Source organism: Macaca nemestrina, chromosome 20 (assembly GCF_043159975.1).
Source record: "Macaca nemestrina isolate mMacNem1 chromosome 20, mMacNem.hap1, whole genome shotgun sequence".
Taxonomy (NCBI): domain Eukaryota; kingdom Metazoa; phylum Chordata; class Mammalia; order Primates; family Cercopithecidae; genus Macaca; species Macaca nemestrina.
The window spans coordinates 7,544,272-7,569,011 of record NC_092144.1 but is presented as its reverse complement, the minus strand read 5'-3'; the positions used below and the strand labels follow the sequence as shown (position 1 = coordinate 7,569,011).

Sequence of the window (24,740 nt, the reverse complement as noted above, 5' to 3'; positions counted from 1 at the left end):
AACTGACCCTCAGACTTTTACTTTTTTAATTTGAGAAAGTTCCAGAGGGAAGCATGGCTTTAGGAACTGTTTTGTCATCTACCTTAATCCTTATTACGGCATCTGTACGTTTTCAGAAGGCTTTATTTTCGTTTAGTTTGGTTTTAGTTTGATGAGGTTTTTGTTTGTTTTTTTCCTAGAGATGGGGTCTCTCTGTGTTGCCCAGGCTGGTCTCAAACTCCTGGCCTCCAGTGATCCTCCCACCTTGGCCTCTGAAAGTCCTGGGATTCCGGGCTTGAGCTACCACGCCTGGCCCAGAAAGGCTTTTTTTTTTTAAATGTAAATAAAAGTATCACTGTGGAAAGAGCCCCACGTGTGTGGTCAAGTTTGGTGAGTCTGCAGTTGCTGGTGTCCCAGGCCCCTTCCCTGTCCCTTGAGTTCTCAGCCCTCAGTGGTTTGGCCCCTGGCCCTCATGGGATGTTGAACTGCAGCCACAGAAGGTTGGTTGCCTGGTGTGTGGGAAGGAATTCTTGGGCCCTACAGTGGCCCTGGCAAAGGCATGCTCTAACCAAAGACCACTGGGCTATGAACCCTTGGGGGTGGGTCATGATGAGGGGAAGGTGCAAAATCTGGAAAAAGGAGTTCAGCCCCTGCACGTACCCCACAGTACGAGGAGAGTTTCCTCCAGGGAGAGCTGAGGCTGTCCGCGCCTGCAGAGCGTTTCTACCCTCAATGGAGGACCCGGAGAAGCGCTCATCCTCTAAAATGTGGGGAACCGCAGGAACCCCTAAACAGAAACCCCCACATACACAGTGGGAGGAGTGGAGGTCACCAACCAGCCCCTCAGAGTCAGCTCCCTATAGAACAGGGTCCTGCCCCTCCATTACTGTATTTAATTCCTCCCAGTTTAAAACAATGTCATGGTTTTGACCCATGCAGGTGTCTCAACTGTGAGCACCTCGTGGCTGCGCAGAGCGGGATAGGGCCCAGCGGCCATGGTCAGCATGTGTCCAGGCCTTGCCCCATCACCAGGCCGCCTGCACTGACTGTGGCCTGACGCTTGCTCTCTGTCCGCCAGGTTCTCCCCCATGGGCGTCGATCACATGAGCGGGCTCTCTGGTGTCAACGTGCCCGGAAATGCCTCCTCCGGCTGGTGCATTTTCATCTACAACCTGGGGCAGGACGCCGACGAGGGGATCCTCTGGCAGATGTTTGGGCCCTTTGGCGCCGTCACCAATGTGAAAGTGATCCGCGACTTCAACACCAACAAGTGCAAAGGGTTTGGCTTTGTGACCATGACAAACTATGAAGAAGCCGCGATGGCCATAGCCAGCCTGAACGGCTACCGCCTGGGGGACAAGATCTTACAGGTTTCCTTCAAAACCAACAAGTCCCACAAATAACTCGCTCATGCTTTTTTTTTGTACGGAATAGATAATTAAGAGTGAAGGAGTTGAAACTTTTCTTGTTAGTGTACAACTCATTTTGCGCCAATTTTCACAAGTGTTTGTCTTTGTCTGAATGAGAAGTGAGAAGGTTTTTATACTCTGGGATGCAACCGACATGTTCAAATGTTTGAAATCCCACAATGTTAGACCAATCTTAAGTTTCGTAAGTTATTTCCTTTAAGATATATATTAAACAGAAATCTAAGTAGAACTGCATTGACTAACCAGTCCCTCTGGATGGTGGTGAACCTGAAGCATGCTTTAACCTCTAAGACTGTCTAACACGCGTTTCATTCAATGTCTCCACAGACTGGGTAGCAAAAAAAAATCACCTTTTAGTTTTAGTTTTTAATCTAAAGATGTTAGACAGATGCTGAGTGTGCGTTTTCTCAACCGCTTCAACATTGTAAGCGATGTATGCTTTGGTTGACAGGAAGTTCCTTTTCCAGGCAGGTCCCATTGCCACCTCCTGCTCACTCAGTCCCGGGCTCTGCCAAGTGGTCCTGGGAATGGCGGTGGGCCCGTCCAGCGTGGGCCACCACTGGGGCTGGGGGCCGCATGCCGGGCGGGCCCTCCAGAGAAGGACACAAACGTGTTTCGTAAGCCCAGGCACCAATGGGAATGGACCAAAGAGTTTCAGGGAAACTCCAGTATATTCCAGAGTTAGATCTAAGCTCCAGGCACGCCTGAAGATGTGTTGCTACTCTGACGCCCCGAGTTTCTGTCCACACATTGCATGCACAGCGCCCCACACATTGGATACTGTTGTTCCACGATAATTTCTCCCGTTTTCCAGAGCATTTAACATAGCTTGGAGGCGTAAGATGGCTCTGTTTTTTAATAACACAGAAACATTTGAGCATTGTATTTCTCGCATCCCTTCTCGTGAGCGCTTAGACCTTTTTCTATTTTAGTCGCATTTTGTTTTGGAATTTTGCTTTTGTATGAACACTCAGCAGAAAAGTACTTACTTCTTGCCAGTTATCTATTAACCAAAACCTTTGATTTGTAGTTTTAAAGATTAACCCTCAAAGTTCTCTTCATAACTGCCTTGACATTTTGGGTTGTTCTGTTCTGTTAATTTTCTTTTGCTTTTTTGTGTTTTTTGTTTGTTTTTACTTTTGCATTTAAGACCATTAAATTTGATTTTGTTTTGCTCGAATTTTGTTTTGTTTTTTATTTTACCTTTTCTTTCTTTTTGGCTAGGGAAGGTGCAGGCGGCCCAGCATTCAGGGAGGAGTCGTAAGATCTTAAGAAACCAATACTTGCCTCAAGCAAAAGCATTTCTGAATATGTGACGCAGGAATGTGCAGTTACAGGCTGGTGGCTTTTAAACCGGGAGCCCAAAGGAAGGGTGAAAGAGAAAGCCTGTGAAATAGGCAGGGCCAGATCGCCCAAAACTCCTCAGGACTGGGATCTGGCATTTATAAATAGTATACAGAGAGAATCACAAACAGGATAACTTAGTACCAGCAGTTTTTAACCTTGACGTGAGACTAAAACGTGACCGTAGGCTGTTTTTTAGTTATTGCTCTCATGAGATGACGGCTGTATTTATCTGTTTATTTATACCGATCTATTTATTTATTTATTTATTGAAGTGGGAAATGGAGCAATAGGCAGGCACCACCGTCCCCAGAGCAGGTCAGCGTCTCTAGAGGCCCCTGGACAACTGAGGATGCCCATCCCCTCCCCTTTCCCTGATCTTTTACCGAGGGGCTGTGTGCGCGATCCTTGCAAATTGATGATGTTGCCATCTGTACCCAGGCCACATCTCATAAAAGTCGGCCTGGTGCCAGAGAGGACCTCCTTTCTCCCACAGAATCCCAGATCCTCAGGAACCTAAGCCAAAACCGAGGCCCGTTTGCCCAGATTCGACACAAAAGAGGGTCCCTGCTCTGTTGCCGGAGAGCAGTCTCCACCCTGGGACCAGAATGTTTTCCTGGAAAAAGAAGCCTTTCAGGTTTCCCCAGGCCAGCATCTTCAGATGGAAGGTGGGAGCCAACACCTTCTGATGGAAGGTGGGAGCCAGCATCTTCTGATGGAAGGTGGGAGCCAACACCTTCTGATGGAAGATGGGAGCCAACATCTTCTGATGGAAGGCTGGATTCCCGCTTCTGAAACTCCCCTTGGAGTCTCACTGCCATACATGCCCGTAGCTAGCATTCAACAGAGAACTCTGTCTTAAGCTTCAACTGCGAAAAGGATGACGGGCTTGTAGCCAGCACCTCAGCTTCTTTCCTCGCCCCTTTTTATCTGAATCCTATCAGTTGTTCTGATGCTGGGACAGGTGAGAAGAAACTGTGAAGTGTATGAGCCTTTGAGAGTTCCCTGAAGTTTCTCAGTTCAGGAACATTCTCATTGTACGTGGTCTCCACTGTTTGAACAGCCTTCTAGCTAAAAAATTCCAACGCCTTTATTTGGGAGTCTTAACTTGCAAGCTTGTGGAAGGATTTAGCTTTTGAACTGTCACTCCTGAAAAGCAATCTCCGTTCCCATCAAGGTTCTAGTTGCCGGCCCTGTGCCCTCCAAGTTCATTACATCTTGCCAAGGCCTGTTTGCAAAGGGGAGATCCCTTTTCTTTAAAAAGGCACAACTCAAAAGAAACCATTTCTTTAAAAATTTTACGTAGATGAGTCGTATTTATAGTTAACAAAAATGAGTGCTCTCCTTTTATTTGGGAATTTCAATGAAAAAGCGTTCAGAGTAGATAATGTTCATTTATCAAAAATCTGGTTTGGGAAATACCAAAGAGGCTTTGATTGAATTCCCTTTTGACCTGTGTGTAACTTCCTCTGGTAGTTAGACCCCAGGCAACTCCGAATTTGTGAACCTGCTTCCTGATGAATTCTCCCTTGTTCCCCCTTGGCTTTGCCATTATTTCGTTTTCAGTGTGATTTGCCAAGCCACAGTTTTCTGTGCTGGCTGTGCCTCTAGTCACAGCTCTGTGACTGATTCCCTCCCGGGTGCTGAGTCCTCTCCTTGGCCACTATCCTGCGTGAATATCCTGAAATTCATGGACTTCCTCAGGGGCCTGCCCGCAGGTGGTGCTGGGTGGGTTCCACCACCTTCTCCTGGAAGGTGAACCTTTTCCTGGCCAAGGGCAGCTGCCTTAACCTCTGAGAGTCTGCGCTTGGCCTTAGTCCTAGAGACCCAGTCTCCAGGGACTGAATCGTGCTGCTGTCGGGAGCCAAGGCCGGCCCTTTGGAGCTGGCAGCCCAGGGGTCCCTGCTGGATCAGAGAAATAGAAGCACCCGAAGACGGTTAGTGGCAATTCCTTGACCAGTTTGCTTCCAAACGAAGGCCATTTGTCCACCAGGCATTGAAAAGACATGACTTAACCAGTCCGGTATCGGACTTGAAAATCAAAATTGACATCACTCAGCTGTTACATTTCACATCCCATTCAGCCCGGTTTTATTTCCATGTGCTTTTCGCAGCCTTCCTGTGTTGGATGAAAGAGAATAAGAATTCAGCTGACAGGAGGCCTCTATTGTCTGTCCCTCCACCCCTCCCTCCACCTCAATCCCCTCCCATCTTCCCCAGACCTACCTCACCTACTAGGACCTGAGGCAGCTCCTTAGCAGAGACCCCTGGGGTTCAGCAGACTCTGGGGGTCAGGGAGTCCTGTCCCCAGACTTCCCAAGACAGCCCTGAAGTCACAAGTGCTTTTTTTTTTGAGTGGCATTGGCAATTGGCATGTAACGATGGCAGTAGAATCTGAATCTCGGATCCCAGGCAGGGTTCACGTTTCCAAACCTTTTGATTTCCCCTGACTTCTAATGGCCGGATCCTATTTTTCTACCTTTCAGTGACATCATTCAGGTTTTTTTCTTGGCCATTTAAAAAAAAGCTTTTTTTTTTTTTTTTTTTTCTCGCTTGTAAGTCACCGCCAGTACGTAAGTTTGGCTAACGGAGACTTTGATAGGACTGGATTTTTCTTCCACTAGAAGAGAAGGCTTTTCCGTTGGTTTGGGGCCACCTCTTTGACCATGACCATGTGATGTTCCGTTTACAGTGACTTGCTTTGGGGGAGGGGAGGCTCTCTTAACCGATTCCCATGTTGTACAGTAGATGGTTAGACCTTTTGTATATTAGTGTGTTTTAAGTTATTGATTTGTTTTATATAAAATAATTTATTTTTCAGGTGCCATTTTTCATTTTAACTTTGTTTTTACATGGGTTTGTTTTCAATAAAGTCTGACACTGGTGTCCAAAAGTCAACAACAAAATGAATCCCATTGTGTTCTTTTGAAGATGCTTATGTAACTTTTAAGTTTTTAAAATTATTTTCAGAAAAAAAAAAAAAAAGAAAGAAAAGCCCTCACCGGTTTTCCATCAGCCCATTGCCTTTTTATTTTTATTTTTAATCCTTGTGAATAAATGTTCTTTAGTGTTTTAGGAGGAAAAAGCAAACCTAGATTTTGATAACCCAGAAGACTTCAGATTAATAAAGAAACTTTGAAAGAAGACCATTTTTCAAAATTTTAGTGAAGTGTGAATATTTTTTGTCAATGGCTTTCTCAAAGAGAATGAAACTTTTGCACCATTTTCAGAGTTTTTATAGAGATGCCAAATTGATATATTTACATGTAATGGAAACATGAAAAAGTTTTATTAAACAATTGTTCATAGCTGTGTAGACATTTTAATTCAGTTTCCAAAGCTCTCAAAAAAGCGTATTTTTGAAGTACGGAGTGATGCGGTTTGGGGCGTGGCTTACAGTTCCAAACGACTCAATTGTCCGGATACTCAGTTCTTTCTGCAGGTATCAGGTTCGTGTTAAACGCTGTATGTTAACTATGACTGGAATTCTGTGATATTTTGGTAATAAATGAAGTGGGATCATTGAGATGTGCTGGTGTAGGGGTGATGGTGTGTCACTTATGAGCAGCCCACAGCCCAGTAATAGAGTGCTAGGGGATGGGGACCTCCTCCCTCCAAGGTAAGCCTGGGCCAGGCCCCGGGAGCCCACGAGGGGACACCCAGTTCGGGTGTGCCCTGTGCTGGCTCACCCATGGCCCTTCAGCTCACACCCAGATGCCCCTCTTCTCCAGGTTCACAGGTCAGTGGGCCCACTGAGTGGCCCCTGGATATGGCCCCCCTCCATCTGCTTCCCACACCAGTGCTCCCTGAACAGTGACCCGGGGATCCAGCCTCTTCCCCTGTCTGTGTGTGGAACCATAGTCACTCCCGAGCCCTGGGACCGTCCTGAGTGTCCCCTCCGTGAGACTGATCTCCTTTGGGATGGGAATGGTTAGGGGTCTCGAGGTCAGAGAGTCCAGGTTCAAATCCTGGCTCTGACACCACTCCCCAGCGTGCGACCCGGGGGAAAGTCTCTGGCTCTCTGAGTCTCCGCTCTACCCTCTGTGAAATGGGTCCACGCTGCCCATCCCCTCCAGATCCTCAGGAAAATGAGATCAAGTAGGGATGGTGACAGTTGCTACCAAGACTCCGCCAAGGACTGGATGGTCGCGCTTAGCACTCGGAGAGTTGAGCTAACATAGTCCCACGGGCGGGCTTCTCGGAAAGCATTTACGGAGCCCATTTTCAAGTCGCTAGTTTCTCTATTGCTTGTGCGTCTTGTGGGTCTGCGTTCACCATCTTCTCTTCCAGACGTGACTGATCCCTCGGCTTCCGGGAAAACTTCGTGTTATCCGACACCACCTGGGGCCAAAGGGCCAGGGCTGTGCTTCAGCCAGAGTCCTGACAGTGCTCAGGGCTGTCCCTCAGGTGTTCAGAGCCCAGGGGCTGACAGCTGGGGCTCCAGAGGCCTCTGGGCAGCTCCCACTGGCTCAGGCTAGTGGATCTCCTGACCGCCCAACCTGTGAACCCAGGAGAAGGGGTCTGGGTGTCTGCGCCTCCCAAACTTAAGAATGCATCTGCCTCCCACAGGGGAGCATCGTTTCAAAGCAGATTCAGCTTCTGCAGGTCTGGTGCGGGCCTGGGAATCTGCATTTCTTTCTTTTCTTTCTCTTCTTTCTTTCTCTTTTCTCTCTTTTCTTTTTTTTTTTTTTTTTCTTAAGACAGAGTCTCACTCTGTTGCCCAGGCTGCACTGCGGCAATCTCGGCTCACTACAACCTCCACCTTCTGGGTTCAAGCAAGTATCCTGCTTCAGCCACCCGAACAACTGAGATTACAGGCCCACGCCACCATGCCCGGCTAATTTTTGTATTTTTAGTAGAGATGGGGTTTCACCATGTTGGCCAGGCTGGTCTCAAACTCCTGACCTCGGGTGATCCACCCGCCTCAACCTCCCAAAGTGCTGGGAGTACAGGCATGAGCCACGGCGCCTGGCCTGAGAACCTGTATTTCTCCTGGGCGACGCCAGTGTCAGAGACTCACCTCGAGAAGCAAGAAGTTTAGAGGAGTCCCCTATGTGGGACGAACCTTAATGAAACCTGACAGCCCCCATCTCCACCTCTGCTCCAGGGATGGCTTCCATCCCCACCTCACCCCAGAATTCAGAGCCAGAGAGGCCCAGCCCCAAGCTGCATGGCAGGCGACACTCAGGTTCCACCAGACCTCTCCAGACCTCCCCTCTCCAGACCTCCGCCTTTCATGGGGGCTATTTCCATTGCTCCCTTCAAGGGCAAGGGTCTGAGGCCTGCATCCTTTTTCCCTTGGGCTTCGTGTGTGTGTGTTTCAACCTCAGTAATTTCTTAGCACAATTTAAAAGGATTTCTGGAAGACAAGGAGAAACTGACACCTGTGTTGTCCGGAGAACCACAGTTTGTGTTTAGTAATACGAGTCCTGACATGAGAGTGTTTTCACCGGGGGACGAGGGGCAGGGAGAGCGTGGGTTCCCTCCCACCTCAGTGTCCTTAGAGCCTGAGGAGTTCTCAACAACCTGTCCTGAGAACTGGTATGAGGAGGGAGGATCGCCTGAGATCAGGAGTTCAAAACCAGCCTGGGCAACATCATGAGAGTCTATCTCGGGCCGGGCGCGGTGGCTCAAGCCTGTAATCCCAGCACTTTGGGAGGCCGAGGCGGGTGGATCACGAGGTCAGGAGATCGAGACTATCCTGGCTAATATGGTGAAACCCCGTCTCTACTAAAAATACAAAAAACTAGCCGGGCGTGGTGGCGGCGCCTGTAGTCCCAGCTACTTGGGAGGCTGAGGCGGGAGAATGGCGTGAACCCGGGAGGCGGAGCTTGCAGTGAGCCGAGATCACGCCACTGCACTCCAGCCTGGGAGACACAGCGAGACTCCGTCTCAAAAAAAAAAAAAGAGAGTCTATCTCTACAAAACATGTAAAAATGAGACCGGGCATGATGGTTCACGCCTGTAATCCCAGCACTTTGGGAGGCTGAGGTGGGTGGATCACTTGAGGTCAGGAGTTCCAGACCAGCCTGCCCAACATGGCAAAACCCCGTCTCTACTAAAAATACAAAAATGAGCTGGGCATGGTGGTGTGTGCCTGTAATCCCAGCTACTTGGGAGACTGAGGCAGAAGAATCACTTAAACCTGGGAGGTGGAGGGTGCAGAGAGCCCAGATCATGTCACTGCACTTCAGCCTAGGTGACAAAGCAAGATGCTATTTAAAAAAAAAAAAAAAGGCCGAGCACAGTAGCTCACGCCTGTAATCCCAGCACTTTGGGAGGCTGAGGTGGGCAGATCACCTGAGGTCAGGAGTTCAAGACCAGCCTGGCCAACATAGTGAAACCCCGTCTCTACTAAAAATACAAAAATTAGCCGAGCGTGGTGGCGGGCGCCTTTAATCCCAGCTACTCGGGAGACTGAGGCAGGAGAATCACTTGAACTCGGGAGGCAGAGGTTGCAGTGAGTCAAGTTCACACCATTGCACTCTAGCCTGGGCAACAAGAACGAGACTCCATTTCAAAAGAAAAAAAAAAGGCCGGGAGTGGTGACATGTACCTGTGTTCTCAGCTACTTGGGAGGCTAAGGTAACAGGATCACTTGAGCCCAGGAGTTCGAGGCTGCAGTGAGCTATAAAAGAAAAAAAAGAAAGGAAAGGAAAAATGTGCAGGGCCTGTTGGTCAAAGATGACTAAATTTCAAAATGGTTGCTGGGCATGGTGGCTCACACCTGTAATCCCAGCACTTTGGGAGGCCAACGCGGGTGGATCACGAGGTCAGGAGTTCAAGACCAGCCTGACCAACATGGTGAAACTCCATCTCTACTAAAAATACAAAAATTAGCCACGCGTGGTGGTGGGTACCTGTAATCCCAGCTACTCGGGAGGCTGAGGCAGGAGAATCACTTGAACCCAAGAGGCAGAGGTTGCAGTGAGCCGAGATTGCGCCACTGCACTCCGGCCCAGGCAAAACTCTGTCTCAAAAAAAAAAAAAAAAAGGAATTTCAAAATGGCAACAGAAAGCATTAACCCACACGGGGGGTGGGGGGTGGCCCTTGAGCACCTGCCAACCTCCCCTCACTCCCTCCGCCTCCTGGGCAGCCTCCTCCCTCCCCTCCCTCCGCCCCCGCCCAGGGTCCCTCCCGGCAGCTGCTGAAGGCCCTGGCTGGGAAATTCTCTCCCAGATACCTGAGGCAATCGAGTCTCCGCTCAGAACTTTTCCGTTCATCTTAGGACTTCTTGTAGACCGTGGCCTTTCACAACTTCATTGCAAGGATGGCATTTTGTCTGTTTGGTTTTCTCACGGTGAGGGATGTTAATGCTGGGGGATGGTGGGGGAAGAGGAAGAGGAGGAAAGGGAGGAGGGGGAGGAGAGGAAGGAGAGAGGAGGGGAAGGAGAGAAGGGGAGGAGAAGCAGGAAGGAGGAGAGGGAGGAAGGGCATGAAAGGAAGGAGGAGAGGAGGGTGAGGAGAGGGAAGAAGGGGAGGAGGAGAGAGAGGAGAGGGAGGAGGAGAGGGAAGAAGGAGAAGAGGAGGGAGGGAGGAGGAGGAGGAGAGAGAGGAGGAGGTGGAGGAGGACAGGTAGGAGGAATGGAATGGCAGCCAGCCCAGGACCTGTGGAATGAGTGGGGCCTGGGTAAGGAGAGGAAATTGCAGCTGAGAGAGCCAGTGCGTGGAGGGAGGAGAGGGAGCAGGCCTGGATAAGGCCACTGAATCAGGCTCCTTTCCAGTTGATGGAACCCAGGATAAGAGATTGGAGGAAGGGTGCACCTAGGAAGGGGCAGTTGACAAGGGGATTTGTGACAGGACAGGCCCCAGTGCCAGTTTCTATCAAGTCAAGCCTCATGGAGACAGGCCTGTGGGTCCTCAGCGAAAGCCACGCATCCCCCAACCCACAGCATGTAGCCGGCCACTGGCCAGCGTCAAAGAGCTGGGGAAGTCGAGACCGTGGAAATAGCCTGTGATGGACCTGGGACCTCTCAGGAGAGATGCCCGAACCCCCCCGCCGCCCATTAGGGCCGAGGGCCTCCGGAAAGTCTGGAATCCAGGCAGGAGGAAATGATGCCTTGGCCACAGCCAGTTTTGAATTTTTTTTTTTTTTTTGAGACGGAGTTCCACGCTGTTGCCCAGGCTGGAGTGCAGTGGCGCGATCTCGGCTCACTGCAAGCTCCGCCTCCTGGGTTCACGCCATTCTCCTGCCTCAGCCTCCTGAGTAGCTAGGACTACAGGCGCCCGCCACCGCGCCCGGCTAATTTTTTGCATTTTTAGTAGAGACAGGGTTTCACTGTGGTCTCGATCTCCTGACCTTGTGATCCGCCCGCCTCGGCCTCCCAAAGTGCTGGGATTACAGGCTTGAGCCACCGTGCCCGGCCTTTTTTTTTTTTTTTTGAGACGGAGTCTCGCTCTATCACCCAGGCTGGAGTGCAGTGGCCGGATCTCAGCTCACTGCAAGCTCCGCCTCCCAGGTTTATGCCATTCTCCTGCCTCAGCCTCCCGAGTAGCTGGGACTACAGGCGCCCGCCACCTTGCCCAGCTAGTTTTTTGTATTTTTTAGTAGAGACGGGGTTTCACCGTGTTAGCCAGGATGGTCTCGATCTCCTGACCTCGTGATCCGCCCGTCTCGGCCTCACAAAGTGCTGGGATTACAGGCTTGAGCCACGGTGCCTGGCCAGTTTTGAATTTTTTTAGAGACAGTGTCTAACACTGTGTCACCCAGGCTAGAGTGGACATCATCATAGCTCACTGCAGCCTTGCCATCCCAGGCTCAAGCGATCCTCCTACCTCAGCCTCCTGAGTACATGGGATTACAGGTACATGCCACTACACCCTGCTATTTATTTTATTAATTGTATTTTAATTCTTTTTTTCTTTTTCTTTCTTTTTTTTCTTTGCACAGAGTCTCACTCTATCACCCAGGCTGGAGTACAGTGTCGCAAACTTGGCTCACTGCAACCTCCGCCTCCCGGGTTCAAGCAGTTCTCTGCCTCAGCCTCCTGAGTAGCTGGGACTACAGGCACCCGCCACCATGCCCAGCTAATTTTTGCATTTTTAGTAGAGACGGGATTTCACCATCTTGGCCAGGCTGGTCTTGAACTCCTGACCTCAGGTGATCCACCTGCCTCGGCCTCCCAAAGTGCTGGGATTACAAGTGTGAGCCACCGTGCCCGGCTTCTATTTTAATTTTTGAGACAGGGTCTCCCTTTGTCGCCCAGGCTGGAGTGTGGTGGTACAATCACAGCTCACTGCAGCCTCGAACGCCTGGGCTCAATCACTCCTCCCACTTCAGCTTCCCGAGTAGCTGGGACCACAGACATGTGCCACCATGCGCAGCTGACAGATTCTCTTTTACATGCTAGCTGCGTGGCCCTGGGCAACCCCCTTCAGCTCTGGAAGGCTTGGGCATGCACCGCTTTGGTATAAGAGAGCTAATGATAGCCCCTGCTTCCCAGGGTCGCTGGGTTGGTGTTAAATAAGATACGGCCTCCGATGGCCAGGCAGACACTTTGGCACAGAGCAGACAGGCACTAGTGCCAGCAGCTATAATTATACCTCGAGAAGGAGAACCGGAGATGGAGGAGTCCGCTGGGTAGAAGGTACAGAAGTGAAAAGGAAGCCAGACAGAAGGCAGACAGATGGCAGAGGCCTGCAGGCAGCAGCCAATGCGAGTGGGTGGGGGCCGGGAGCCAGAGGGAAGAGGCTGAGGGGCACCTGCATTGGTTTGCTCGGCCTGCAGGTAACAGAGCACTCAGATCCCGTGGCTTCAGCAGTAGAAATGCATTGTCTCACAGTCCTGGAGGCTAGAAGTTTGAGATCAAGGTGACAGGAGGGTCCCTTTCTTCTGAGGCCTGTCTCCTTGGCTGGCAGATGGCCATCTTCTTGTGTCTTCCCACAGTCATTCCTCTGTGCGTATCTGTGTCCTAATCTCCGCTTCGTTTTTTGCGGGGTTGGGGGGGACGAAGTCTCACTCTATCACCCAAGCTAGAGTGTGGTGGTGCAATCTTGGCTCACTGCAACCTCCACCTCTCAGGTTCAAGTGATTCTCCTACCTCAGCCTCCAGAATAGCTGGGACCACAGGCACACGCCACCACGCCCGGCTAATTTTTGTATTTTTAGCAGAGATGGGGTTTCACTATGTTGGCCAGGCTGGTCTTGAACTCCTGACCTTGTGATCCACCCACTCGGCCTCTGAAAGTGCTGGGATTAAAAGCTTGAGCCACTGCACCCGGCCTATTTCTGCTTCTTTTGTTTGTTTGTTTGTTTGTTTTTGAGACAGAGTTTTCCTCTTGTTGCCCAGGCTGGAGTGCAATGGCGCGATCTCAGCTCACTGCAACCTGCGCCTCCGGGTCCAAGCAATTCTCCTGCCTCAGCCTCCCGAGTAGATGGGATTACAGGTGTGAGCCAGCACGCCCAGCTAATTGTGTATTTTTAGTAGAGAGAGGGTGTCTCCATGTTGGTCAGGCTGGTCTCGAACTCCCGACCTCAGGTAATCCTCCTGCCTCAGCCTCCCAAAGTGCTGAGATTACAGATGTGAGCCACCGTGCCCAGCCCAATCTCTGCTTCTTATAAGGACACCAGTTGTGCTGGATTAGGGCCCATACCCTAATAACCTAATTGTAATTTATTTATTTATACTTTTGTATTTTTTATTTTATTTTTTTTTTTTGAGACGGAGTCTCGCTCTGTTGCCCAGGCTGGAGTGCAGTGGCGCAATCTCCGCTCACTGCAAGCTCCGCCTCCTGGGTTCTCGCCATTCTCCTGCCTCAGCCTCCCGAGTAGCTGGGACTAGAGGCACCCGCGACCATACCCGGCTAATTTTTTGTATTTTTAGTAGAGACAGGGTTTCACCATGTTAGCCACGATGGTCTCAATCTCCTGACCTCAGCTTCCTAAAGTGCTGGGATTACAGGCATGAGCCACCGCGCCCGGCCTATTTTTGTTTTTTGAGACGGAGTCTTTCGTTGCTGAGGCTGGAGTGCAGCGGTGCGATCTTGGCTCACTGCAACCTCCGCTTCCCAGGTTCAAGTGATTCTACTGCCTCAGCCTCCGGAGTAGCTGGGACTACAGACACCCGTCACCACACCTGGCTAATTTCTGTATTTTTAGTAGAGAAACGTTTTCACCACGTTGGCCAGGCTGGCCTTTAACTCCTGACATCAAGCGATCCGTCCACCTCAGCCTCCCAAAGTGCTGGGATTACAGGCGAGAGCGACCACACCCGGCCCCGTTGTACTTTAGTTACTTGGAGTGCAGTGGCGCAATCACTGCAGCCTCTCACTTCTGGTCTCAAGCAATCCTCCCACCTCAGCCTCCGCGGTAGCTGGGACCACAGCCACTCTCTACCTACACCTGGCTAATTTTTTTTTTTTTTTTTTTTTTGTAGAGATGAGGTTTCACCATGTTGCCCAGGCTGTTTTCGAACTCCTGAGCTAAGCCTCCCAAAGTCCTGGGATTACAAGTGTGAGCCACCGTACATACCCTGCCTATTTTTAATTTTTGTGGGTGCACAGTAGGTGTATATACTTATGATCTACAGGACATATGTTGATACAGGCATGCAATGCAGAATAATCACATCACAGTAGCTGGGTGCGGTGACTCACACCTATAGTCTCAGCACTTTGGGAGGCCAAGGTGGGTGGATCACCCGAGGTCAGCAGTTCAAGACCAGCCTGACCAACATGGTGAAACCTCATCTCTACTAAAAATTCGAAAATTAGCTGGGCCCACCGTGGTGGTGGGTGCCTGTAATCCCAGTTACTCAGGAGGCTGAGGCAGGAGAATCGCTGCAACCCGAGGGGAAGGAGGTTGCAGTGAGCCGAGGTCATGCCACTGCACTCCAGCCTGGGCAACAGAATGAGGCTCGGTGTCAACGACAAAACAAAAACAAAAATTTTGCTAAGAGAGTAGATCTCACATTAAGTGTGCTTTGGTTTTTTTGTTTTTGTTTAAGACGGGGGTCCCCAGCCCCTTGGCCATGAACTGGTACGGGTCTGTGGCCTGTGAGGAACTGGGCCATAGAGCAGGAGATGAGCAAGCAGGCAGCAAAGCTTCATCTGTATTTACAGCCGCTCCCCATCGCTTGAGCCTCCTGTAAGATCAGCAGCAGCATTAGATTCTCATAGGAGTGCAAACTGTTAGGAATAACACTTAAAATTTTAAGGAAATTGAACACTTGAACAAAGGATTTTTAACAAAGTAATTTTATTTTTGTGCGGAGGGGTTTTTGGCCGGTTGTTATGAGTATACTTGAACAAAGGGGCACGAGAGCCTTTATTTTTGACCCAAGTTTTGTTTTTGTACCCTTTTTTTATTGGCCAGGGTCGGGTTGTATAATTTAAACTAATTTTGGTTGGCTAAACATTTGATCTTTTTTAGATAAGGTGGGCACGGAAAACAAAGTGGAGAGGAAAGGGGAAGGGGTGTCTTCAATAAGATAGAAATTTAGTTTTTTTTTAAATAAGGAAACGCATGTGAGCTGGTACTGATAACGCCTGGTACTGTGGCGTGCCTGGGCATCTAACAAAGGCAAAAAGGAGAAAAAGGAAAAAGGGGGGTGGGGTACTATGAATTACAGAATAAAAGATCAATCAGATCATTTGAAGAGAAACCTTATCAAATCCCACAAAACCCTATTGTGACCTGCACACGCAGTGATCTAGGTTGTGAGCTCCCTGGTCTGTCACTGTCTCCCATCACCCCCAGATGGGACCATCTAGTTGCAGGAAAACTGAAAGATTCTTGTAACTGGTTCTACCGTAAAAGCGCGCCAACAGTCAACACGAGGCAGTGTGAAGATTTTTTTTTTTTGAGGCGGAGTCTCGCTGTGTCGCCCAGGCTGTTGCAGTGGCGCTATCTCAACAATATGCTGTATCAATGAGCACCTGACTGCAGGCGGGCTGAGGCCTAAAATGGCATCAGCACCAGACGAGGACGGGGCAGGGGTTTCATGGTCTCCCGTAAACAAGAAGTCCCCCAGTCTGATGTAACTGCTGTGTGGTACCCAGATGGCCTCTGTCTCCATCTTCAGGGATAGGTGTCTTCCAGCCAAGTTCCCTTCCTATTGCTGCAGTCTTGCTGGCGCCCACGGCTGGTGCAGCTGGCCTTGCACCTTGTCACTGAGCCCGAGAGTTGTTGTTCCTCCTCCCTTCAAACTTTCAGGCCCTGGGGATAATCTTTCACACACAAGCCCCAGGGCTCTCCCTAGATTCTACATGATGGTGAGTTGTATAATTATCACATACTACAATGTGATGATCAAGTACATCTGTGGGAAAATTGTCTTCCACAAAACCGTTCCCTGATGCCAAAATAGTTAGCAACTTGGTTTAAAAGATGGGGTTTCAGTGTCCTATTTACCATGATACATGGGTGGGGTTCTTGGTCAATACTGACTTCAAGAAGTAAATTGCAGACCCTCACCCTATTACAGTTCTTAAACATGGCGTGTCCAAAGTTTGTTTCTTCAGATGCATCCGCAGTTCACTCCTTCTGGTAAGTTCGTGGTCTCGCTGACTTCAGGACTGAAGTCGCAGACCCTCACGGTGAGTGTTACAGCTCTATAAAACCAGCACCGTCTGGAGCTGTTTGTTCTTCCTAGTGTGTTTGTGGTCTCGTGACCTTCAAGGGTGAAGCTACAGACCTTGACGGTGAGTATTGTAGCTCATAAAAGCAGCGCAAACCCAAAACACAAACACCAACAAGCTCTGTTAAGGAGAAAAATAAAAACTAAGCCTCCACAAACAAAAACAAACCGCAAACAAGTTACCACTGGTGGCTTGGCAGCCTGCTTTTATTCCCTTATCAGACCCCACCACATCCTGCTGATTGGTCCATTTTACAGAGTGCTGATTGGTCTATTTTACAGAGAGCTGATTGGTCCATTTTACAGAGCACTGATTGGTCCACTTTGACAGAGCGCTGATTGGTGCATTTACAATCCCTGAGCTAGACACAGTGCTGATTGGTGCATTTACAATCCTTTAGCTAGACACAAAAGTTCTCCAAGTCCCCACTAGATTAGTTAGACACAGAGCACTGATTGGTGCATTTACAAACCTTGAGCTAGACACAGGGTGCTGTTTGGTGTGTTCACAATCCCTGAGCTATACACAAAGTGCTGATTGGTGCATTTACAATCCTCCAGCTAGACATAAAAGTTCTCCAAGTCCCCACCAGATTAGCTAGATACAGAGTGCTGATTGGTGCATCTGCAAACCTCGAGCTAGACACAGAGTGCTGATTGGTGCATATGCAATCCTTCAGCTAGACATAAAAGTTCTCCAAGTCACCACCCAACTCAGGAGCCCAGCTGGCTTGGGCTAGTGGATACCTGGGTGGGACCGCGGGGCGGAGATGCCCGTCAGTCCAGCGCTGTCTGCCGGTGCTCCTCAGCCATTGGGCGGTCCATGGGACCAGGAGCCAGGGCGCAGGGGGCAGCGCCCGTCGACGCGCCTCAGGCCGCGCGCGGCAGCCCACGCGGGACGGGGGACTCGGGCATGGCGGGCTGCAGGTCCTGAGCCCTGCCCCGCGGGGAGGTGGCTGAGGCCCTGCGAGAATTCGAGCACGGCGGGGGTGGGCTGGCAGTGCTGGGGAACCCGGCACACCCTGCGCAGCTGCTGGCCCGGGTGCTAAGCCCCTCACTGCCTGGGACCGGTGGCGCCGGCTGGCCGCTCCGAGTGCGGGGCCTGCAGAGCCCGCGACCACCGTGCGCAGCCCGGGTTCCTGCCCGCGCTTCTCCCTCTACACCCCCGGGCAAGCAGAGGGAGCCGGCCAGCCCAGAAAGGGGCTCCCACAGTGCAGCGGCAGGCTGAAGGGTTCCTCAAGCATGGCCAGAGCGGACGCCGAGGCCGAGGAGGCGCTGAGAGCGGGCGAGGGCCGCCAGCACGTTGTCACCTCTCAATATGATTTTTTTTTTTTTTTTTTGCGACAGTCTCACTCTGTCACCCAGACAGAGTGCTGGGATTACAGGTGTGAGCCACTGCGCCTGGCCCTTTTAGCAAAATTTTTAAGTGTCCGGGATAATATTGGTAACTGCAGGCAAGTTTTTTGTTTCTTTTGTTTTTTTTTTTTTTTTTGAGACAGAGTCTCGCTCTGTCGCTCAGGCTGGAGCGTACTGGCGCGATCTCGGCTCACTGCAAGCTCCGCCTCCTGGGTTCATGCCACCATAGCTGGGAATACAGGCACCCGCCACCGTGCCCGGCTAATTTTTTTTTTTTTTTTTTTTTTTTTTTTTAGTAGAGACGGGGTTTCAACGTGTTAACCACGATGGTCTCCATCTCCTGACCTCGTGATCCGCCTGCCTTGGCCTCTCAAAGTGCTGGGATTACAGGCTTGAGCCACCGCGCCCGACCAGGCAAGATGTTAATATAGCCAATCTGTAGAATGTTTCATCTTGCATATCTGAAACTTTTTTTTAGACAGTCTCACTCTGTTGTCAGGCTGGAGTGCAGTGGCACGATCTTGGCTCACTGCAACCTCTGCCTCCCGGGTTCAAGCGATTCTCCTGCCTCCTCCCAAGTAGCTGGGACTACAGGCGTGCGCCACCACGCCGGGCTAATTTTTGTATTTTTAGTAGAGTCGGAGTTTCACCATGTTGGCCAGGATGGTCTCGATTTCTTGACCTTGTGATCCCCCTGCCTCGGCCTCCCAAAGTGCTGGGATTACAGGCGTGAGCCACCGCGCCTGCACATCTGAAACTTTATACCCATTAAACAGACTCAAAAAAAAAAAAAAAACAACCAAAAAAAAAAAACACAAAAAACCAGAAACAGTGAACTCCTGGCCAGACACGGTGGCTCACGCCTGTAATCCTGTACTTTGGGAGACTGAGGTGGGCGGATCACTTGAGGCCAGCAGTTTCAGACCAGCCTGGGCAACATGGCGAAACCTCATCTCTACAAAAAATATGAAAATTAGGCCAGTCACAGTGCTCATACCTGTAATCCCAGCGCTTTGGGAGGCCAAGGCAGGAGGATCCCTTGAGTCCAGGAGTTCGAGACCGGCCTGGGAAACATGGTGAGACCCAGTTTCTACAAAAAAAATACAAAAATTAGCCAGGCCAAAGTGGCGTGTGCCCGTGGTCCCAGCTACTTGGGAGGCTGAGGCGGGAGGATTGCTTGAGCCCTGGAGGCAGAGGTTGCAGTGAGCCGAGATCAAGCCACTGCACTCCAGCCTTGTTGACAGAGTGATACCCAGTCTCCAAAATTAATTAAATTAAAGATTAATTGGGCTTTGGGGTACATACCTGTGGTCCCAGCTACTTGGGAGGCTGAGGCGGGAGGATCGCTTGAGCCCAGGAAGTTAAGGCTGCAGTGAGCTATGATCACACCACTGCACCTCCGCCTTGGTGACAGAGGAAGACTCAGTCTCTAAATGTATATATACACACACACACATATATGTATATATGGAAGAGATTTCTGCAGATTAAAGGTGACTAAGATATATGACAACCAAATGCACTAAGTGAAAGTACATTATATCCTAGATTTTTTATTTTTGTTATTTTTAAACTATTTTATTTTATTTATTTTTTTTTTTGAGACGAAGTCTTGCTCTGTCGCCCAGGCTGGGGTACAGTGGCGCGATTTCGGCTCACTGCAAGCTCTGCCTGCCTGCAAGCTCCGCCTCCCAGGTTCACACCATTCTGCCTCAGCCTCCTGAGTAGCTGGGACTACAGGCTCCCACCACCACACCCAGCTAATTTTTGTATTTTTAGTAGAGATGGGGTTTCACCATGTTAGCCAAGATGGTCTCGATCTCCTGACCTCGTGATCTGACCGCCTTGGCCTCCCAAAGTGCTGAGATTACAGGCGTGAGCCACCGTGCCTGGCCAATATTTTTTTAAAAAATGTGAGATGGAGTCTCACTGTGTCGCCCAGGCTGGAGAGCAGTGGCACGATCCTGGGTCACTGCAACCTTCACCTTCTGGGCTCAAGTGATTCTTCTGCCTCAGCCTCCCCAGTGGCTGGGTTACAGATGTGCACCACCATGCCCAGCTAATTTTTGTATTATTTTTTCTTTTTTTTTAGTAGAGACGGGGTTTCACCATGTTGGCCAGGCTGGTCTCGAACTCCTGACCACAGGCGATCCACCCACCTCGGCTTCCCCGAGTGCAGGGATTACAGGTGTGAGCCACCACGTCCAGCCCCGTATACTATTGCAATTTTTTTGTAGCTTTGAAATTTTGCAAAATAAAAAGTTGGGGAAACAAAGCACCCTCCCTCCTTCCCATATGTTCTTCCAGCTGCCATCATTTCACCTTCTGTGTACAGTGAATATTCCTGGGAAGAGTCTGTGTCCTGTGTCCCTGCATTCTCATTCCTGGTGAAATGTTTAATAACTGGCTCACCAGAGAAACAAACCAACCAAAGAGCTCCTGACTTGGAGTATTTGCCAATTCCTGTGGTGTAAATTCTCCCACCACTTGTGGTTGATTTGCTTGTAGCTGATTGCAAGCTACAAACATGGCATCATCAAACAGAATTGGTACACAATGCAGTGACTCACATAATATAGCATTTCCAGCACACAGACATCATATATGTGAATAACTCCAAGATCAGCCAGGTGCAGTGGCTCGTGCCTGTAACCCCAGCACTTTGGGAGGCCGAGGTGGGAGGATCGAGTGAGCCCAGGAGTTTGAGACCAGACTAGGCAACATAGCAAGACTCCATCTCTACAAAAAAGGTTATTTATTTATTTATTTATTTATTTATTTATTTATTTACTTATCTGAGACGGAGTCTCGCTCTGTCCCTCAGGCTAGAATGCAGTGGTGCAATCTTGGCTCACTGCAACCTCCACCTCCCAGGTTCAAGCGATTCTCCTGCCTCAGCCTCCGGAGTAGCTGGGATTACAGGCATGCACCACCACATCCGGCTAATTTTTGTATTTTTAATAGAGATGGGGTTTCACCACATTGGCTGGGCTGGTCTCAAACTCCTGGCCTGAAGTGATCCACCCACCTCGGCCTCCCAAAGTGCTGGGATTATAGGTGTGAGCCACCGCGCCCAGCCTGTCTCTACAAAAAATTTATAAAGTAGCCAGGCTCTGTGGCTTGTGCTGGTCATCCCAGCACTTTGGGAGGTCAAGGTGGGAGGATCACTTGAGCCCAGGAGTTCGAGACCAGCCTGTGCAACATAGAGAGACCCTGTCTCTACAAAAAACCACAAAAATCTGTCGGGCATGATGGTGCATGTCTGTAGTCCCAGCTACTGGGGAGGCTGAGGTGGGAGGATGACTTGAGCCTGGAAGGTCGAGGCTACAGTGAGCTGTGCTGGTGCCACTGCACTCCTGCCTGGGCAATAGAGTGAGACTCTGTCTCCAAACAAAAACAAAAACCCTCAAAAGCATAGATAATAGTAACATGTAGCAGCGTAATTAGGAAGTGATAAATTTTGTGTATTTATTATGTTTGTTTTAATATAATCTATTTGATCATAAGTTTATACAATTAATTGTTTACACATTGGCCGTGTTTAGCAAGAGGTTTTGAATTCTTGAAGATGTGCCAGCTGGCTTTTGTGAGTCAGTGCAAGCTGGCTCCAGCACGCATCTGTAAAACCATCTCCACTCATTGAAATCTGCCTCCCGGGCCCACCACTCAACCAAAACCCCCCTTGCTCATCTCACCAATGACCTTCATATTGCAAAATGCAAATGGCGGTGGCTACATTTCTGTTCTTGCCTTGCCTGAACTGTGTAGCACTCGCCTCTGCTGCTTCCATCTGCCTTCTCCAAGTTCCTCCAGATCGTCTTCCTTTTTTTTTTTTCTTTGAGATGGAGTCTTGCTTTGTCGCCCAGGCTGGAGTGCAGTGGTGCGATCTCAGCTCACTGCAACCTCCGCCTCCAGGGTCCAAGCAATTCTCCTGCTTCAGCTTCCCAAGTAGTTGGGACTACAGGTGCCCGCCAGCACAGCCGGCTAATTTTTTGCATTGTTAGTAGAGACGGGGGTTCACCATGTTAGCCAGGATGGTCTTGATCCCCTGACCTCATGATTTGCCCACCTCAGCCTCCCACAGTGCTGGGATTACAGGCATGAGCCACCGTGCCCCGCCTTGAGAAAGAGTTTCACGCTTGTTGCCCAGGCTGGAGTGCAATGGTGTGATCTCGGCTCACTGCAACCTCCATGTCCCAGGTTCAAGCGATTCTCTTGCCTCAGCTTCCTGGGTAGTTGGGATTATAGGCGTGCACCACCATGCCCGGCTAATTTTTTATTTTTAGCAGAGACGGGGTTTCACCATGTTGGTCAGGCTGGTCTTGAACTCCTGACCTCAAGTGATCCACTGACCTCGGCCTCCCAAAGTGCTGGGATTACAGGAGTGAGTCACTGTGGCCAGCCTCCCACTTCTTTTTGTTTTTGAGACGGAGTCTCGCTCTGTCACCCAAGCTGGAGTGTAGTGGCAGGATCTCAGCTCACTGCACGCTATGCCTCCCAGGTTCATGCCATTCTCCTGCCTCAGCCTCCCAAGTAGCTGGGACTACAGCCACCATGCCTGGCTAATTTTTTTGTATTTTTAGTAGGGACAGGGTTTCACCATGTTAGCCAGGATGGTCTCGATCTCTTGACCTCATGATCCGCCCACCTTGGCCTCCCAAAGTGCCCCCTCCTTTTTTTGAGACAGAGTCTTGCTCTGTTGCCCAGGCTGGAGTGCAGTGGAGCAATCTTGGCTCACTGCAACCTCTGCCTCCCAAGTTCAAGTGATTCTCATGCCTCAGCCTCCTGAGTAGCTAGGATTACAGGCGTGTGCCACCACGCCCAGCTAGTTTTTGTACTTTTTGTAGAGACACGGTTTCTCAGTGTTGCCCAGGCTGGTCTCGAACTCCTGACCTCCAGTGATCCCCCTGCCTTGACCTTCCAAAGTGCTGAGTTCACAGGCATGAGCCACTGCATCTAGCCCACACCTGGCTAATTTTTGGATTTTTGGTAAAGACAGGGTTTTGCATTGTTCCCCAGGCTGGTCTGGAATTCCTGGGCTCAAGCAATTCACCTACCTCAGCCTCCCAAAGTGCTGAGAATACAGGCATGAGCCACTGCGCCCAGCCCCCTCCAGGTCCTCTTTCTGTTGGACAGTCTTGCCCAGGCTCCTGGAAGGGCTCTTAATAAAGAAATTGTTTTTTAGAGATGGAGGTCTCGAGTGGGCATGGTGGCTCACACCTGTAATGCCAGCACTTTGGGAGACCGAGGCGGGAGGATCACCTGAGGTTGGGAGTTCGAGACCAGCCTGACCAACATGGAGAAAGCCAGTATCTACTAAAACACAAAATTAGCTGGGTGTGGTGGCGCATGCCCGTAATCCCAGCTGGGATTCTGAGGCAAGAGAATCACTTGAACTTGGGAAGCAGAGGTTGCGGTGAGCCAAGATCACACCATTGCACTCTAGTCTGCGCAACAAGAGCAAAACTCCATCTCAAAAAAAAAAAAAAAAAAAAAAAGAGATGGAGGTCTCATGCTGTCTCCCAGGGTGGAGTGCAGTCGCGTGATCATAGCTCACTGCAGCCTCCAACTGATGGGCTCAAGTGATCCTCCCACCTCAGCCTCCTGAGTAGCTGGGATTCCAGGTGAGAGACACCATGCTTGGCTTACTTTTTATTTTTGTAGAGACGGGGTCTTGTTATGTTGCCCAGACTGGTCTGGAACTCCTGGGCTCAAATGATGCTCCTGCCTCAGGCTCCTGAGTTGCTGGGATAATAGGACTGAGACGCGGATCCTGGATTAAAGGACTCTTCTATCTCCACTTTATCTCTGGGTCTTTGACACGCTCATATGACACCCTGCCTCTGGCTGTTCAATGCTGTAGCTCCCCTCCCCTCTTTCCTTCCTCCCTCCCTGCCTGCCTTCCTCTCTCTCTGTCTCCCTCCCTCCCTTCCTTCCTTCTTTTTTTTTTTTTTTTTTTTTTTTTTTGACACAGGGTCTCTCTCTGTTGCCTAGGCTGGAGTGTAGTGGCACAATCACGGCTCACTACAGCCTTAATTTCCCGGGCCTCAGCGATCCTTCCATCTCAGCCTCCTGAGTATCTGCGACTACAAGCACGTGCTACCACACCAAGCTAATGTTTTGTATTTGTTGTAAAGATGAGGTCTCACTATGTTGCCCAGGCTGGTCTCAAACTCTTGGGCTCAAGAGATCCTCCCGCCTCAGCGTCCCAAAGTGCTGGGATTATAGGCATGAGCCACTGGGCCCGGCCGAACTCCGTACTTTCAACCACAACTAAGAATCCATATTTCTAGCCCAGACCTTATTCTCAGCAACACACCTGTGTACACCAACTGCTTAGTTTGCTCCTCTTGGCATCACGACATCTCCAACAAAGCCAGAGTGGAAACCCTCATCTCTTACTCCCACCTTGAGGGGGAGCTCCTGAGATGGAGAACACAGGTCTGTCCAGCCCAGAAGCCCTCCGGGGCCAAGCTGCCTCCCTTTGAAAGAATGAAGTCCCGGCCGGGCGCGGTGGCTCAAGCCTGTAATCCCAGCACTTTGGGAGGCCGAGGCGGGCGGATCACGAGGTCAGGAGATCGAGACCATCCTGGCTAACACGGTGAAACCCCGTCTCTACTAAAAATACAAAAAGAAATTAGCCGGGCGTGGTGGCGGGCGCCTGTAGTCCCAGCTACTCCGGAGGCTGAGGCAGGAGAATGGCGTGAACCCGGGAGGCGGAGCTTGCAGTGAGCCGAGATCGCGCCACTGCACTCCAGTCTGGGCGACAGAGCGAGACTCCGTCTCAAAAAAAAAAAAAAAAAAAGAAAGAAAGAATGAAGTCCCATAAACCCATATCACAGGTTAATAATGCAAAAGGACTGGGCGGGGTAGCTCACGCCTGTGATCCCAGTGACTCAGAGGCTGAGGCAGGAGGATCGCTTGAGCTTGGGAATTGGAGGCTGCCATGAGTTAGATTACGACACTGCACTCTAGCCTGGGTGACAGAGCAAGGCTCTGGTTCTTTAAAAAACAAAACAAAAAAAACAAAAACAAAAAAAAACAAACAAAAAA

General features: G+C 50.2%; 1 protein-coding gene across 1 annotated transcript in view; it reads left to right on the top strand.

Annotated features, from left to right (window-relative positions):
* Positions 1–6,279, top strand: part of LOC105483871 (ELAV like RNA binding protein 1) — a 46,998-nt gene extending 40,719 nt beyond the window's left edge. The window contains exon 6 of the mRNA XM_011744967.3: positions 1,058–6,279. Within this exon, the coding sequence (XP_011743269.1) occupies positions 1,058–1,382 (325 nt within the window). The 3' untranslated portion in view covers positions 1,383–6,279. The remainder of the gene's footprint in view (positions 1–1,057) is intronic.
* Positions 6,280–24,740: the final 18,461 nt, after the last annotated feature.